The 18,321-nt window shown below is 37.7% G+C and overlaps 3 protein-coding genes across 7 annotated transcripts; 1 reads left to right on the top strand and 2 right to left on the bottom strand.

Moving 5' to 3' along the window:
* The first annotated feature begins 385 nt into the window (after positions 1-385).
* On the top strand, positions 386-3,769 carry LOC110418273 (Glycosyl hydrolase family 10 protein). 2 transcript variants are annotated; one of them, XM_021430954.1, is made up of 8 exons: positions 386-827; positions 925-959; positions 1,088-1,247; positions 1,700-1,872; positions 2,020-2,121; positions 2,368-2,514; positions 2,631-3,269; positions 3,375-3,769. In XM_021430954.1, the coding sequence occupies exons 1-8, from the start codon at positions 725-727 to the stop codon at positions 3,708-3,710; spliced, it is 1,695 nt and encodes a 564-aa protein (XP_021286629.1). In that variant the 5' UTR covers positions 386-724; the 3' UTR covers positions 3,711-3,769. The 2 variants fall into 2 exon arrangements, with proteins under 2 accessions (XP_021286629.1, XP_021286630.1); XM_021430955.1 differs by lacking the exons at positions 386-827; positions 925-959 and having other exon boundaries at positions 1,112-1,247; positions 1,366-1,872.
* Positions 3,770-5,692: 1,923 nt separating this feature from the next.
* LOC110417795 (Pathogenesis-related thaumatin superfamily protein) lies at positions 5,693-7,916 on the bottom strand. The gene is made up of 3 exons (XM_021430327.2): positions 7,497-7,916; positions 6,701-7,370; positions 5,693-6,266 (listed from the first exon to the last, which is right to left on the bottom strand). Exons 1-3 carry the CDS (start codon positions 7,609-7,611, stop codon positions 5,921-5,923), a joined length of 1,131 nt encoding a protein of 376 aa, XP_021286002.1. The 5' UTR covers positions 7,612-7,916; the 3' UTR covers positions 5,693-5,920.
* A 6,654-nt stretch (positions 7,917-14,570) lies between these two features.
* LOC110418008 (Pathogenesis-related thaumatin superfamily protein) lies at positions 14,571-17,981 on the bottom strand. Of its 4 annotated transcripts, XM_021430627.1 has the most exons (4): positions 17,736-17,981; positions 16,941-17,634; positions 15,227-15,330; positions 14,571-15,115 (listed from the first exon to the last, which is right to left on the bottom strand). In XM_021430627.1, exons 1-4 carry the CDS (start codon positions 17,794-17,796, stop codon positions 15,105-15,107), a joined length of 870 nt encoding a protein of 289 aa, XP_021286302.1. In that variant the 5' UTR covers positions 17,797-17,981; the 3' UTR covers positions 14,571-15,104. The 4 variants fall into 4 exon arrangements, with proteins under 4 accessions (XP_021286302.1, XP_021286298.1, XP_021286299.1 ...); XM_021430623.1 differs by having other exon boundaries at positions 14,571-15,330; XM_021430624.1 differs by having other exon boundaries at positions 14,571-15,330; positions 16,941-17,631.
* Between the last annotated feature and the right edge of the window lie 340 nt (positions 17,982-18,321).

Raw genomic sequence — 18,321 nt, 5'->3', positions numbered from 1 at the left:
GCATCGGCCAAAACTAAACGGCAAACAGCTACGCCAAGACTATTTGGACAACTGATTTGTTATCTCTCTGAATTAATGGTACTGCCTGTTAAAGTAGTTCAGAGCCCTATGTGGCTAGACTGGACCTAATCTTGTGAGCTCCATTTTGGTAATGCCCGTAATTTTGGTTACACGAAAGGAATATCGTCCAACAGAGTTGCATGGTGCATCTGCAGGGTTATCAATTTGCCGACAAAAACCAGAGTTTGCAAATTTGTTTCCACCCAAACCCAAATCTTAGATAAAAAATACTTGACTTAGACTCATCATTTAGCTCCTAGCAACAATCCAAACCTCCATCAAAGCAACAGAGACTAAAGATTAAGCAAGGGTCGATAAAGCCAAATTGCAGAATAAATTCCCCCCTGGACGGCTTATAACGTTGAGTCTAAGCCTGTACAATTTAGCAGCAAAGACAAGTTATTAATCACCACAAAAGGGAGCTGTTGGACGATTTAAGTTCACATCACATGAACCCCTTTCTTATACGTATAACATGTGAGCAGCGCACGGGGTGTTCACAGGCCTGCACTGTTTCCTTGTGATTCGCACCACAATCCTTAAGTACTCTCCCTAGTTCTTTCCCTCCCTCTTCTGAAATCTTCATTTTTCTGCATAACCTTCCTATCGATATACGCTTCATCATTTTGTTCATCGATTACAGTAATGCTTTTCCACTAGCAGTATGTTTTACAAACTCCAATGCGGAAACATGAAACATTCTCCTATTTTTGGTGGTTACTTGGCTTTCTTCTTTCTTCTAAGCGGTTCCTTGGCTGCTTCCTATGGTTCTCTCTCTCTCTCTCTCTCTCATTGGTATGACTGCTCAATTCTAATAGGATTTTGCAGAAAACTTAATTTTATGGGTTTTGTTTGTTGTTGCAGATGGGCCAGTATATGATTTTACTGCTTATACAGAGGTAAATTTTTTATATGTGAAAAAATTGTTTGTTGAAGAAATCATCATCTATTGACTATTGTGAAATGAGCGGTCTCAAATTATTTGATTCACACCATGTCAATGACACTTCATGTTATTGGTTTGCAGTGTAAAGCACAGCCGGAGGAGCCACTTTACCAGGGAGGGATGCTGAAAGATCAGCAGCCAGTTATGAGACGGTTCATTATTGGCGAGACTGCAACTGGTTTTTACACGCCAGCTTTTGTATTGAAGAATCTCACGCAGGGCAGCGTTTACTGTTTCTCCAGTTAGGTTTCTCCACTTCTCTTTCACTTCTGTTTCTTTGTAATGCTTTTTGAATACACTATGCTCTCAACTCTCAACGTATCATTGTTAGTGGCTTAGTTAATAGTTATCTGTCACAGTATCACCCGTGCCCGCAAAAAGTGACATTGTCCAAGGCTTGGATTTTTGGAAGATAAGTGACAGCCGACAAATCATTCAACATTACAACAATCAAAGGCAATGTGTTGTCCATACTTTACAGGGAATCTTGATGCATTGCTATGACCCCAGCTGAAGGACCATCCCTATTGTAGAGCCAATTGAATTTTGGCATTGACGAAAAAATTGAAAACTTCCTCTCATGTGAACATACTATGAATTGTACTCAAACTTCAGACGTCTCATTTAAAACATTTACAGGAGATAAAGAGTCGATTATATTATGCATTGGCTTATTATCTTGGTGCTTAACAGCTTGGGTCAGGATCCAAGGCGCCAATTCAGCTCTCATTAGGGCAAGCCTGAAGACAGAAAACAGAACATATGATTGTATAGGGTCTGTTTCAGCTAAGAGTGGATGCTGGTCATTTCTCAAGGGTGGATTCATTCTGGATTCACCTTCAAATTTAGCTTTACTACTATTTCAGGTGGATATGTATATTCCAAATATCATTTTCCTTTAGGTATATTGTTTCTATTTAGGCTTTTGCAGGCGGAGAATTGAACTTCAACTCATGAATAGAGTCCCACAAATGCTTCTTCTAAGACCTTTTTCTTGTGTTTTGGATTTGCAGAATTCAGATGATAAGGATATCGATATAACAATTGCTAGCTCCTCATTACAGCCATTTACTGATCAGGAATGGAGGATCAACCAGCAATACATAATTAACACTGTAATTAATGGTCACACTTTTCTCTCATTTCATATTTGATTCTCAATGTTTTTAAGCTTCTTTTTCCAGTTGAGTGTGAGAGTCAGACTTTGCGAAATGATTTGACAACAATGGAAATATCCAATCCTAACAACCTTTGTTAAGACAGAACTGCAAAATCTTCCAAAAGGCTTACATAAAAGCAGGTTTGCACTTTGCTATTGCGTTTATAACATTTAACAGAGGAACTGTTTGAACTTTTTCCAGCAAAGGAAGCGCGCTGTAACAATACATGTGTCAGACCAACAAGGAAATAGATTGCAAGGAGCGGAAATAACTGTGGATCAAGTCTCAAAAGATTTTCCATTTGGTTCTGCAATAGCAAGCACTATTCTTGGAAATTTGCCCTATCAGGTATATACAGCTTGTGAACTCAGTATCTTTTGCCATCATATGATGTATTATTAAGCACATCTTCAACAACTACTATAATGCTAGTTAATTGATCGTGTTTTCATTCTATCTTCCAGAGTTGGTTTGTTGAGCGATTTAATGCGGCAGTGTTTGAAAATGAACTCAAGTGGTATGCAACAGAACCTGATCAAGGGAAGACCAACTACACCATACCAGACCAAATGTTGGAATTTGTTCGAGCCCACCAAATAATAGCCAGAGGTCACAACATATTCTGGGAAGACCCCAAATACATACCAGCATGGGTTCGGAACCTTTCAGGTTCTGAGCTACAATCAGCAGTCAACTCCAGGATACAAAGCTTAATGAGCAAATACAAAGGAGAATTCATACACTGGGATGTTAGCAATGAGATGCTCCACTTTGATTTCTATGAGCAACGGCTTGGACCTGATGCAACCTTACATTTCTATGAGACTGCACATCAATCAGACCCATTAGCAACCCTTTTCATGAATGAATTTAATGTTGTGGAAACCTGCAGTGATGTGAAATCAACGGTTGACACCTACATTGAAGGGATAAGAGATCTCAAACAAGGAGGCATGTACATGGATGGAATTGGCTTGGAGAGTCATTTTACAGTACCGAACCCTGCTCTAATGAGAGCTGTGCTAGACAAATTGGCTACACTTGGACTCCCCATATGGCTTACGGAAGTAGATATTAGCAGCTCAGTTGGTGAAGAATTACAGGTGAACAAACAGAATTCTCAACATTACCAGAGGAAATATTTCACATTTTAGGCATTACTTCAAGGGCAAACTTTTGATGTTATCTTTCTTTTGTTTCCCTAACAGGCTATCTACCTAGAACAGGTACTAAGAGAAGGCTTTTCACATCCTTCAGTGAATGGGATAATGCTTTGGACCGCTCTCCATCCTAAAGGGTGCTACGAAATGTGCCTAACTGATAAAAATTTTAAAAACCTCCCAGCTGGTGATGTGGTTGACAACCTCTTGAAAGAATGGCAAACCAGGGAGATTAAGGGGCAAACAGATGAGCATGGTTCATACAGCTTTTATGGTTTCTTAGGTGAATACATGGTAAACGTTAGCTGCGGCAACAGAACAGAAAATTCTACTTTCTCACTCAGCCGTAGTGATGAAACTAAACACTTTAGCATTCAGTTGTAACACCCATGATTCTAGTCTCACTTTATACAAGGGAAAACTAAATTATATTTTAAATTATAAACACATCTTCTGCTTGCACGATTTAAACTAGACAATTGACTAAACACGTCTACAAAAATTTCAGAATACGTCCATTTGGGAGTATTAACTCTCTTGCAAATATAAACAAGTCTACTAAGGTCACCTGAGGCTGTGTCTCAGTGGTCTATTACCATCTGGGAGAGGAGTTTCTGATAGCCCAATCCCATTGATATTGGGCTCGAGCCCTAGGATCCAGCGAGCCAGAATTCTACCTGCTTTTTCTTTTGTTTCCTGACAAGCAAATCGTTGGATTATGTCCATTCAATGAGTTCAATCAGCAAGCCACTACAACAGAATATGTTCTCCAAACATGCCTTCAGCCGGCAGCTTCCATCATACATTTGTTGCTCTTCAAAATCACTCTACTCTCTACTGTTTCCCTTGTGGTTTACATTTAAAGCATCCTATGGTACTTAAGGAACCTTATCTCCTTATCTTTAGTGTTTCTTCTTTCTGAACTCCATTAACCCTTCCACTTCTTCAATCAACTGCAATCAATTAGATAAGATTCTCATGGATATGTCCCCATTTATAAACTGCCTTCTTTTTTAAAACCTTCTTTCTGGTATCATGATTCGTGAATGGCCGCTACAACAACAATATCATAATAAATCAGGAAGAGACTTGACAGGGTAATGTAGTCAGTTCAATTATGGGTCATGATGAAGATATGGGGTGCGTGGGACCCGCCATGGAAATAATAGAGCGTTTGTGACATTATGTCGAGATTTATGTTCATTTGGTCCATTTCCCTAACTTATGCTGGATTCTGACAGCGTTGTTTATGATGTTGCATCCCTTAACAAACAAAAACAGAAAGAAAAAATAAGTCTATCAACTTCCGTTACTCTGGAACAAACTTAAATTGGAGCATGTCGCAATGCCAGGTGAATTTTCAACAGTTCTGTTCTATTCCATACTTCATCGTTTCTGCTATGAAGTTAAAGGAAAACCAAGAGCATAATTCATGGTTAAACTTTCTTACCTTGCTCAAATCTCTGCCGGAAACAAAGTCTGTGGTTTAAAGATACAATGCCTCCCAAGTTTCCTCTCTGATTGAGACCATCATATAAAGAAGCAACGAAATCTTTGATGACTAGGCTTCTCCATTATTAAGAAATTATGAAGACAATATTCTCAGTCCAGTGGAATCTTGTCTTTAGCAGGCCACGTTATGGTCGTTTAATGAGGTGATGATTAAAGGTTTCATTACCATATGCCTTGGAAGTGCCCTCTTCTTTATGCTCGCAGGCATTAAACAATAAGCCTTTGTCGTAGAAGTTGACTGAAGTTGCAGGAGTTCAATTTCTTAGAGCCAAGACGTTAAGAGGTTAATTCGAATATGCCAAACCGACTTACATCAGATACATTTAGCTAATCATTTTTAGCTAAGATGGTCAAAAAGTAAATTGACGTGGAACAAATTTTGCAGCTACCTTTGAAAAGTTGGCTCATCCGAATTAGAAAAAAGATTTTAATTTGGTAAAATTTTCAAGGGGAAATGATCGCACCAAGGACAAACAATCCCAACCACTTGACTTGTTCTCACTCTTCTGAGGTCCCATTTGATCATTTACTCGTAGTCTCTTGAAAGCTCAACCAACGTTCCGATGGTATTATTTACTACTATTAATTCCACTTCCACCGAACAAAGTGATGCTCCAAATCCATGGCAGACAAAGGCAAAAGCTGAGTTGAAAACTTGAGAGTTAGGCATCTTTTCACATTTTCACATTACAAGCAAGCTTTTACGGAAGATCTCTCGTTCTCTTTACAAACCCAATTAGCCAAAAGAAATAAAGAAGCAAAACTGGAAAAGCAAATATTAGCAAAAGACAAAACCAAAAAATGCTAGACCGAATCAAGAAATTCCCCCTGGATTCTGATGAAAGAAGAAAAAGGAGCCAACAAATCCCAAAATTTTAGATAAACAAACACCTTTTAATGTTATATAGCACACTGAAATTTGTAAGGGGGAATCTTGAAGCGGATGGTTTACAAACTGGACCAAGAATCTGTCCGCTTTTCAAACAAAGGCCATACCCCATTACCCATCAAAGCTGCAAATCTGCAAAGAATTCACATTTAACAAAAAAAAACAAAAGCCATGATACAAAGATAGAGAAGGGCTACAAGTAAAGAAATGAAAACAAGAGAGAGACAGCAGTTAATGCCATGAGAAAAGATTGTGGAATAGAGGGAGAGGCTGTTCTTGGCGAATCCCCCATGGCCAAACCTGCTAACCATGACCCATCTGTCAACATGGTTTGTCCAGATCCTGATTCAGAGCTTGAACCTGAACCAGAGTACCCGGTTCCAGAGTATCCATAACCAGAACTTGAATACCCTGAACCAGAATATCCATAACCATTACCCGAATATGATATCCCAGATTCTGACCCTGAACCTTGTGACGTTGAGCCTGTCGTTGGGGTAGCTTCTGTAACTGGTGTAGTACCTCTGGAAGATTTTTGACTGCAACAAGGTATCAGGAAGAAACCATTAATTTGCTTCCAGTAAACATACAAGTTAGACAGACTCATCTATGGAATGAAATCCTCGGCAAACAAATCAAATTACATTTCAAGCAGCCTACCTCATTAAAACACGCTACTCCACCTTTAATCTTTTATTGACACTTACGCCACATCAAAATGGTAGGAAAAGAAAAGAAGAGAAAAGCAGGAATAGTGTTTTATTGTTATGAATTACCCAAAAAACCCATGTATATCCTTAATTAACCCCCAACTGAAGTTCATAAAATAGGGAAATTTAGAATAAAAATCTTGCTGACAAAAACAGCTCAGAAAAATAAATGGTAAACAAACACTAAAGTGTAAACTATATCTATCAACATTTTTCATTTCATTTTAAGAGTTTAAACAGCAAAAATGGTAGTGAAAAATTACCTGGGAGAAGAGGGACAAAATGTCACCGTATAATCTGCTCCAGTACACGTGAATGTGCTTGTAGCATCATCGTACGCGTAGCTGTAAGATCTCGGACACGCGGCCTTGAACATCTCCGAGTAAACCGACGGTTTACACGTCGCGGGTGTGCTATACGCGCCACTACAACAATATTCGGGGCTCCCAAACGCCTCACACGCGCTCTTGCAAGCATCACCTTCCCCAACCCGGAGTTCCGAGGGGCATTGCCGGTTTAAGTCAGCTGTACACCCGGTCGAAGCACAAAGACCCGACCCGCCACTTCCTTCAACGATCATGGGAATATTGTAGCCATCAACGAGGCTGACGTCATAAAAATCTTGCCCTCCTGTTCCAAGGGTGAACTCAGCCAGAGTTACAGGCGGAGCAGCTCCGAGGCCGTTGCATTCCATCTGACCCGACCCGCAGTCGCCTGTTTGGCAAGTTCCAGAGCCGGATCCGTCGAATGTGCAGCCCGTTCGGCCCCAGAAGCGACCCGACCAACCCGTTGGGGCTTGAAATGAACGAGATGAGTCTTTTGGGAGCTCGAATCCGGTGCTGTCGAGTCTAGGACTGCCTGCATTTGCTAAAATCCCAGGCCAGACAGTGTAGTCACATCGGTTGACAAATGTGAAAGAAGCACCTGATGCGCCTGATAAAAAAACATGACGGGTTCAATTAGTTTAAAGATTAAAACTTTGACATGCTGAGAAACATAAATTCCGTGCTAAAAATGTGAATGTGAGCGAAACCCAGAAAAGAGGGAGCTTGGCTAAACCTTTGGAGGTTACAAGGAAGACAATAAGGTTGAGAACGAGAGCTAAGGAGCTAACAGAGGAAAGATCCATGAGGATTCTGCTTCTTCTACTTTTTCTGTTTCTATTTTCTTTCATTTCTTCCTTGCCTTCTCTCAACTTGCTTTAAGTTAGGTAGCTACAAGATTTCCACTGCAGAATGGCTTGTGAACAGAGAGTATTAGCTTTATGGTTTCAGAAAAATAAGCAAATGGTGCAATAATGGGAGAACACAGGACAATGCAGGGAGTAGGGGCTTCACTTTGCCCCCTGAGAGAAGGGGCAGCGGTAAGAAATGAAGCAGTATATTGGTGAAGAATGACAGAAGAGATAGGGAGAGGTCAGTGAGCAGGAGACTGATCAGTATTGGCTGCTACTGTAATATAACACTAGTTCCCACTTTCTTCCTGTCTTGCTTTGTTTTAATCTCCCAGCGTTTGTCTGTTTCACTTCGTAGCTTGTATATTTTTTGTATTTTTCCTTGATTGTTTAAGTATTTCATTTGTCTCACAGCACTCATAAATGCATGTTCTGTTCTCTCGATGCTTGTCAAAGTAAGCACCTTTTCCCGTAAATTTTTCCACTTTGATAGAAAATAGTACTATTATAATTACTATTTATGTTTTACTATCCCTTTAATAAGCAAAACAAATTTCTTTGTCCTCTTTTGTTTGACTTCCAGCCTTTTTGTTGTTTAAAAAAAGGCCAAATGTACTGTTTATGCTTATGGGAGGGCAAGCTCGGGCTTGGAATTCCAAGCTCAACCTCAAGCCTAGTCTTGTGAGCCGAGTTCAGATAAAAACTTTCGTTAGTAAATTTGGTTTGTATTTGTAAGCCTAGCCCAAATCCAACCCAATTCCCAAGCCTATGGATATTTGTTCCTCACAAATACGCTTACATGAATTAGAAATTCTCTCAATGCTTATTGGCGACATGAATTCAATTCAAGAAAGGTTTGGAAGAGTTTGTATTGGCTCTGTTCTGAGTGCAAGAGATCCTTAATGATCTGTTCCGGCAGGGTGGTGGTGGCGGCGTCGGCGGCGGCTTAGCTGTGAGAGCTAGAGTGTAGAGTAGAGGTCAATTTATAGGAAAATAAAAAAGGAACGAGGAGTATCCGATAACCTAGGTTAGTGCATAGTCAAACACGTACTCGCATCAGTTGTGCTGGCATTCATTAACCTAAGTTCGAGGAATTTCATATTGTCCGAGCAACAATAATGGATTCAATAGGATTAGAATAACGGGTTTCCATCGTTTAGGGCAAACAGCCAATGCTTTCCAAGATTTTAAATTTATGTCACCTTTGGGGCGCCAGAGTTTTACCGTCACTTAATTTATTCATTGATCAGTAAAATGAAAGATAAATACAAATTCATAATTGCATTTTGTTTTCATATCTTTGCCCAAATTGAACCATAACCTTTGATATGATCATCTTAAGAAGGGTAGAATCATATAGTTTCGTGATCTAGTCCTTACATATGGATGAGATGAAAAAGAAAGTTATTACATGTTTGTTATAAGTTTCTCACATGATATTCTTTTGTTTTAAATTAGCACATAGTAAAACTAATTTATTTTTAATTAGTATCTTATAGATAATTCTTGTTCCTATAAAAAATTACACCGTTAATTTTTTATTAAAATTACAAAAACACTCTTAAATGTAAACAAATTTGCTACCTTTGAATTAAAAATATTTTGATAATTTTATTGAATAAAATTAACCATCTATTATATTGTGAGTACAAAAATTGTTCACAAAGTTGTAATTAAAAAAAATCATAAAACGCTAAGTAAGAAAAAAAACTATGTATTATCATTTGAGAAAATTAAAATTTAAAAAGTATAAATATTTTATACCTTTTTATCATTTTTAAAAATTTATAAAGTTGATAAAATTTTCATTTTCATTCAAGTTGAATGTAAAATAAAGCAAATCTTTATATGGTATGTTCATATATGAGAATCCATATGACAAAATTGTAGGATACAGAGTGATTTCTTCATATGTAGGGATGAGCAAATGTGAATCAAACTGAATACTAAAGCAAACCGAAATGAGTTTAATTTTTTTGATTCAGTTAGTTCGACTCTTTTGATATTTCGATTATGATAGTTTAATTATTAAAATTAATTCAATTTAATTTTAATTAAAAATCTAATCAAATTTATTATGAATATTTTGCATAAAAAATAAATCATAAATCTAATCTCTTTTCCTTTTTAATTCCTCTTTAATTGTATAAGTATTTATCTTATTTATTATAATTTTTTATTATCGTGTTTAATATTTTTATGATATTATTTTATTAAAAAATATAATATAAATAAATATATAAATAAAAAATAATAAATTTATCAAATTTAATTTTAAAAAATCGAACTGACCTAGTCGAATTAATTGGATTTCGAATAATTCAATTATTTGTATAATTCAATTAGATTTTGATAATTTTTAAATATAAATTTAATTAATTTAATTATTAAATATTTAAAATAAAATTAATCAAAATAATCGTTTCCAGACCCACTCATACTAACGAGAAAGTCAAAAAAAGCGATGAAGCTTTGGAAATAATAGGTCCCACCTCCAACATCCCTTTCCTTTGATGTGACACTTGTCACTTTGTGTGTGCTGTCATCACCCACGTTGTTTACAAAAACAAAGGTTATCGTTTTAAGAATGACTGAGATGGACGAGCTTTGAGCCACGTGTTATCTTTCTAATGGCTTGTTCTATCCCACATCACGTTAAGCTGACCGTTGAATTGGATGCCACGTCGGATGCGCAAGCGCAATTATGGGAAAAGCATTGGATTCGATGCTCTCGTCTTTTCATGTATTGCCACTACATATTCATTGCAAAGCAGGAAATTTTTGACTTAAATGTTGAAAATAATGTCAGAAAATTAAATTAGGAAAGAACGTTATCCTAAATTAAAACAACTTTTAATTAATCCACTTGTGATTTTGCCCTTTGCTTGTTAAAAAGTACCAGTGTTGCGGAATCCATGCTAGTAAGCGGCTAGTTGCAACCTTATATATGTGGGTATGGTATATTTTTATAAATAAAATATTAATCTTGTAATAAAGTGATATTATAATTAATTTGATTTTGATTTTATGTTAAGTATTTCAATGAATGGAATAGTGACTTGATCAGCAACAAAAACGTCACGGATTGAATGAAAAAAAATTTGAATTTATAACGTGAACAATGTTCATCATATTAATATTTTTTTTAAAAAAAATAATGCTACCGTGACATGTGGAGAATGAGGTTTCCGGACTAATCCATTGTTAGCTCCTCCCACCAACAAATGCATCGGTAGAATATAGTTTTAACTTGTAACTTGCAAGAGTTGTTACCTGCTAAACTCTATTTCCTCTCGCATGGACTGAACCTTAATTACTTGGTTTAACAATGTAAAGAATGAATAGAAATTTTTGTCCAAATTCTTTAGTAGGAAATGCTAATAAAAAAGTGATTATCATAATCCTATCTAAGAAGAGCTAAAAATATTTGAGTTACCCTTCGCTTTGAGAGAAATTGTACTAGCCAGCAGGCCCCTTTACCGTTAGAGGGTAAATATGCAGAGGAAATATGATGATGCTGGAAACAGGACCAAGGTAATTCCAACCTGTTAAAGGGTAAGTGGCAAGTTGGCATGTTTCTCTTTCTGGTTTCCGAAATAGGAGGGAAATAAATTGGCAAAAGTTTCCTGTGTCTTTCGAGAGACTTTAAGAACCAAACATCTATTTCCTGCTTCAAAACAGATGTTTCACACTCTTAAAACTTGATTCCCTCCACTTCCGAAGAGGAAGGGTATATTACTACTACAAATTCAGAAGAAAAAAAAGCACGTTCCCATGGAAAACGACTTTTATCTATAATTATTGGCATTGATATGGAAACAAGGATCTTTGTCTTTTGGGTGCCCGGTGTTTCCTCAAAGACATTGAGCCAAGAGATGTCCTCTTTTACTTCATAATTAGATGTAGTTAATTACGTCCTCTCAAGGACTAAGTAGGTCCACGAACTCAGGATTACATAAGCAATGTAACCCACCTTTCTTGTAGAAAATTAGGGAAGTTGTTAATCCCTAAAACTAATTGGATTTAGAAATATTACCCTAAACCCCAGAAGAAAAACTGGTAGTAGTGTGCTGAATTCCTGTGCGTGATTTTCGTATCTTCTCGTACAAAGTAAAGCTGCCCTCGTGTTTGCTTTTGACAAAGTGAACCTTTTCAGAGAATAAGAACCAAGGTAAAAATTTGCATTATTATAGCTGTTCCCCTTGACAGATGGGGTCGATCAGTCCTGGCTCCCATGTGACTATATAGTTGAAAAAATTATGCTTGAATTGATCGGATGGCATTTGGTGGCCAGAGAATTAATTTCAACAAGAAGTTGTGTTCCACGATGCATGAAATCTTTGTAACAAATTTCTTTCTCCTATTCTTCTTACAATTCAAACAAGAATTCGAAGAACTATAATTTTTTTTTTTCACTTTTATGTTTAAATAAATAAAGAAACACAATCATCGTGCTGCATGCCTGCACAGTCGAGCTCAGAGATCTTGGAAGCAAATTGAGTAAACAATATTCAAATCTAAAGCTTGAATACTTTAACCTCCTTTTTGGTGTAAGCATGAATGACAAGAAAAGGGAAGATTTGCATCTCGTATTGAAGAGAAATAATGACTGGATCAAAAGCACATGATAATGGAACCATCGCTTAGAATTTGTAAGCTATACATATATTCTGGATATACATTGGCCAGGGTTTTGAGATTATCCTATGTATTTCCATCTCGTTTATTTCTTAAGTAAGTTATTCTAGCATCAATCCAAGAACAAGGTCGTTGAGGTATTGCTTTAAAATTTCCAATTATATATTTAGAATGATTGTACCTTCAATCCCTTCCTCCTAGTATACTAACTAGAATATACTGTTGGTACTTTTTTTGTTCAGTTGTATTCGTTTCACAACTGTTTCTCTTCCCTTTCTATGAGAAAGTTCCCACTATTCTGTAATATTGGCACTCAATTATCCGAAAAAAGAAGTATTCCAACCCTTGGTTCAGTAATTGGTGTACGACTTTTTTATTGAAAGACCAATCTTTCCTTTGATAATACATGTATAACTTCAATCTCATGGCAATTAACCTTCTGTTACCCTTGTGAGTGCCAGGCAGTGTCTTGGACCCATGCAGATTACTGAAGCACGTTCGTCCTGCCAGAAACGGATGACTACAAATAAGACCACCATTGGTTAAGCCACAAGCATAACACGTAATTACTTAGGTGTCTCGTAGTCAATCGAAAATCTTCAAAGGATACTCTCCGGCTGCGCTCTAACTGAACACTTCTAGTATTCCCAGGAACAAATTATTCATGATTTGCTAGGAAGATTGTGCCCAGGTTTTTGTAAAAGACAGATTTGTTGCAGGCAACCAAAATTTTCTTTCACAAAAGTAAAAGTACAGTGGGGCTTGACCTAAGCGTGTGCGCAGGATTGCAAAGTCATGATTACTGTGTAAATATGCTTAGAATAATAGGATTGCTAGCTGCTTTGTTCTGTTCCATAAGTGAGTTAACTAATAGGGCATTTGTTTTGTTTCTATATTATACTAAAAAGCACTTCATCAGCTGAGAAAAGAGAAAAATCGACGGTTTGTTCTTCTCATCTGGAATGAGAAGTTTGAAAACATTAATTTCTGATGTCAAAAGTGAAATGTAGATAAGGTTTTTCACTTTATGTCTGATGAGACAAGCCGTTCTTTGATCTCTTTCTTTGTCTAAAGCGAACGGCTGAGGGTCTTAGGATAATATACTAACATAAAACATTTGCTGCAATATTTTCCATTTTTTTTGCTAGTTTATATTTGTCAAGTTCTTTCCCTCCCTTCAGACTTGTGAATGAATCCAAATGGATGCATTGTTTTCAATATTGCATTGTTTCCTGTCTTTCATTAATTTTTGATCCTTGTGTCTTTGCAGTTTGGTGGCTCCAAAATGCCAATACTTCCACTCATTTAATGCGCAGGGGTCAGGAATTAGCTTTTACCTTGAGAAACATTAATTTAAGCATAATTGCATTTGCACACGCTCATTCCCGTGTGAGTATAGGGCTTCATTGCACTGACGAGTTAGGGCTACTGGGCCATAAGGAGCAGTGCCCTTTTAGGGACCATTGTGAAACCCGACCTTATTAGTATGCGCCCAAAGAAAAACAAAAGAAAAGTTAGTGTTGGTGGGTGGTGTGGCCCATGCTTGCTTTTACGTACTTGCCATAAAGAGGAGGATTGTGGATGGTGTTTTCAGAAGCATGGTGTCTCATGAAACAGGGCTAGCAATTTCTGATATATTAGCCTAGAGGGGTACTTGTCATGGGGAGAGGAAGCATTGGAAAGTGCAAACGATGTACAGGAGGTGACTGAGAGGAAAATTGAAACAGTTTTTAAAATATAGAGTGTCGTGACAGGTGAATCAAGTGTCTACAGTTAGAAATTTTTGGTGTTACAAGAAAACCAGGGACAACGTGGACCAGTGGAACAATTGTGGTTAGTATTGAAGATTAGTTTGAGACACTCGGCCTGGTCCAGTCTTGTCATGGCTTGCTTACAGCCCATGTAAGCAATTTGCATGGGGAGCCAACTCCATGTGGGGTGAAGGCCAGCCTCTTCCCTCACAGTCACAGGGAACTGAAACTTCTGACGGAGACATGGCATTTTTACATCTCCGTTTAAATGATTTGATTGGAAGCTCTTTCCAGTATTTAATACGAACACAGTTGAGTGTCGGATACTCCCCATTCTCGTACTCAGATTCAGAATCAGCAACTCAAGCCCCCACACCCCATCCATTTTCTTTCCCACTCCCATTCTCCTTACGTATGCCATTTAGCATACATGGATATACTATCAAATTGTCATAGAATAACAGATATTTTCTGCTTAGAAATAACATCGTTTTCCGCTGCAACCCCGATGGACAAACAAAAAGAAACAGATATTAGATGGAAAAGGGCAATAACCTACCGTCCACAAGATATTATAAGGAAATTTCCATAAAAGGTTCTCCTTTGCCCCTCTAACCTGGGAAGCAGGCAGCCCTTACCCATCCCTTGGTCCTGCCATACTTCTAAAGCCAATTAGGACTTCAATACCTCTGCAGCAACTAAGTCTTGAATCCTATGGAATGGGCACCAAGCATTATAACACTAAACACCTGACCGCATAAAATTTCTATTCACCAAAAATAGCCCGGAAGCCCACTATTGTAGTCAAAGTGAAACAAAAAATACAAGATTTCTTATACTCAGAATTTCAACCTTGCCAGAACTTACATGTATTAGACTTTCAGTAAAAATTTGAAACCCTTGCGTATCAGTGGATCAAAAAAATATGTACAGAGAGATAGCTATGTACAATATTTCTTGTGGCAATTGTGAAATCCCAATAGCTGTAGTCAATCTGCCTTTTACATCGCCTGTCTTTCTGATCCAGTGACAACCGTTGGGCAAGGCAGAGAAACTAGTACAGCAGCTCACAGGACTGCATGCACTCTCCTCAGCTAAATCTTGCTACCACTTCCCTGGAAGTGTCCAGGCTAATGTTAGTCACAAAGGTAAAATAAGTTGCCAAATGAGGAAAAGAGCCATAATAGTAGGGGCTGCACGGGCAGTAAATTGCACTTGGAGCAGACCTGATAATGAAGCTCCATTTCTATGCAGGCTTGATAGGTATATCATACTCTTATTCAGAAGTGGTAGCAGTGCTCCATCTTTCCTTGCCCCAAACACTTTTTGGCTGCAAATTATCCATAAAATACAAATAAATACATAAGAGTATCATAAGATATTTCTACTAAATAATGTAAAATTAGAGACTTGTTACTGTTACATTAAGGATGCAATGATATGGCCTTTGGATATGGCCAATACATTCCATCCTACTTTCACATTGCATGACTGACATACTTGTTTTATGTTTTTCATAATTACAGAGTTCTAAAGGATAATTGATTGATAATTGTGAAGCGAATACCCAGCAGCATATAAGAAAGACAAAAAGGCTGGCACAAAGGACATGGAAAACAGAGAAACCAAATGTTCCCAAGGCATAGTGTTCATTTCTATTTAAGCATTTTAAGGACTTGGAATTAACAAAGCATATTGTGTCTTAAATCATTATTTTGTTATGAAATTTCCTAATAATTTTGATATTAGAAAAAAAGGATACAAGATTAGGGAGACATTACTATTGTCTTCCAAATAAATCAATAAAAATCATTGGGATAAAAAACAAACAGTTCATGACTTTAGATTGTCAAGACTAGCTCAGCCACTAATACCAAAGATTGCTATTTACTTGATCAGTGAGGACCACCAAAATAAATAATGGCAGAACTTCAGACCTCATGTATCGCAATTAGCAAAAACTTCTAATAACCCTGACCACCTCCTGTTTAGGGATGGACAGTGGTGCTAATATCAGATTTTTAAGGCACCATCATTGTGGTTTTCTAATTTTGCATGAACTATTATAGCTCTAATATTGCCATCAAGAAGCCAATTCCGCAGGAAGGCACTCACAAAAATGGTTCTGAAACATAAGACATTAATATTGTGGGCTGCAGCACATCTGCAGTGACGTACATCACATGAACTACAACTTGAAAGGTTTCAAGACCCAGCTGTACCAGGATTCCCTTCCAAAGTAAAAATAGTAGCTCTAATTCTTTTCTGTGTCAAAAATCATTCCAAGAGCTTACAGTTTCAACCAAAGCACCATTTGGCTTGAACCTGATAATCAGCTTTGTTACTAACTCGCAGCAAAAATGTTTCCTACAGCTAACTAAATATGCAGTATCCTACACACTAATAAGTCATATCCCTCAAATCATCTACATTGGGAAAAGTTGACCACACCTTTATTAGAACAATTTAAGCAAAACTTTGCAACTAATCACATTAATGTGATTAAATTCAATCAGAATGAGTATTGGTAAGACGGTACAGATTACTTTTTATCATTATATTTTTAAAAAAATAATTATCAATGCACCTATCCAAACCATGACTTGTGGAATAAAGAGTCAAGCTCCCAATCCCACCCATGACAGAGTCTTTTTTGTGAATAATGGCATCGAAATTAATGATCAGAAAAATACATTTCAACCCATTACCCTAGGGCACCATTAGGAGGCATCACAAGTCAATTTATTTACATAATTGATCTACACTTGCACTTCATCCACAAAAAACGCCGAATTTTCTGGAACATGCCAGCGTGGCTGGCTACTCAAATCATGCGAATAATGAAATGACAAAAACCACCCTGGAACATAACAGTTAGCTAACCAGAACCTAAAGTTTCAGAAACATGGAACAGTGGCGGAGTTCGTTGGTAAACTTTACCTGGTATAAGGAGGCGGGCAAAACATGATGACGTAATCAGCACCAGCACACGTGTATGTACTCGTAGCATCGTCATACGCGTAGCTATACGCGCGTGGGCAAGCATGTTTGAAAAACAACGAGTAGGTCGATGGCCGACACACGTCAGGCGTTCCGAACGCCCCGCTGCAACAATACTGAGGATCCCCGAAAGCTTCACACGCGCTCCTACACCCAATGCCTCCTCCACCACTCTGACGCGCCACACGTAACTCCGAAGGACACGCTCCGTTAAGGTCCAATAAGCAACCCGTGGCGCTACAGTTACCACCTTTTCCTCCCTTTGCCACGACCAACATCGGCAAATTGTAGCCATCGACTAAGCTGATGTCGTAAAAATCTAATCCTCCGTCACCGTTTAATGTGAATTCCGCGAGAGTAGCAGGCGGCTTGGCGCCACTTCCGGAACACTCAATTTGACCGGAGCCGCAGTCGCCGCTTAGGCAAACGAATTTACCGGAGGAGTCGAGGCCGCAAAGGGTTCGACCCCATAGTCGACCGGACCAGGACTTGGGTATTGTCACGATTCTGGATTTTCCCGGGTTAAGAACGAAGCCGGTAGTGGGTAGCTGAGCCCTGTTGGCGCCGGATAAAAAGCCGGGCCATATCGTGTGGCGACACTTGTTGACGATCTTGAAAGAAGCTGGGTTCACTTCTGCGATTAAAAACAAGGAAGTGGTCAGTCGCAGATATTGCCAATAACGAAAAAGAAAAAGGCCTGGACAGAAAAGATGGAGTCTTCGAAGATTTTTTTACCTGAGAGGAAAGAGAGTAAGAGGAGAGAAAGGAAGGAGGCACAGAGAAGAAGACGATCCATTATTGAAGAAATAAAGACCAGAAAATGTGGGAATTTGAGGTTAAAGAGTAGGCAAAAAACAAAAGAAAAAAGAAAAAGACAAGAACAGACGAAAGAACTTTACTTTCCTTGCGAGGAGAGGAGAGGAGAGACTAGTCGGAGTGGGATTTGGCCACTTGGGGACTGTGTGTTCGTGGGGCTTTGCCCTTTTGTCTTTTGGTTTTGGTTTTGGGCTTAAGTAATCAATTCTTTAATTTTGCGTGTCTTTGAGGCACTTGCCCTGAATTTTCACTCTTTTCCTCGCGAAATACAACTATGATATTTTATACCGTTTAATATAATATAATTATAAATAATATGATTATAAATAATATTATTATAAAAAAAATATTATAGTGTTTGGTATATAAGTAAAATAATAATTAAAATACAGAGAACATAATATTGTAACGTTTGATTTATAAATATTTTATTGAGGATGTAATATTAATTTTTAAAATTATTTTTAATTATTAAAATATAAATTTAATATATTTATATTTTTAT

This window comes from Theobroma umbraticum, unplaced genomic scaffold, assembly GCF_002168275.2.
Source record: "Theobroma umbraticum cultivar Fairchild unplaced genomic scaffold, ASM216827v3 scaffold_50.0, whole genome shotgun sequence".
Taxonomy (NCBI): domain Eukaryota; kingdom Viridiplantae; phylum Streptophyta; class Magnoliopsida; order Malvales; family Malvaceae; genus Theobroma; species Theobroma umbraticum.
This window is presented reverse-complemented; position numbering and strand designations above follow the sequence as displayed.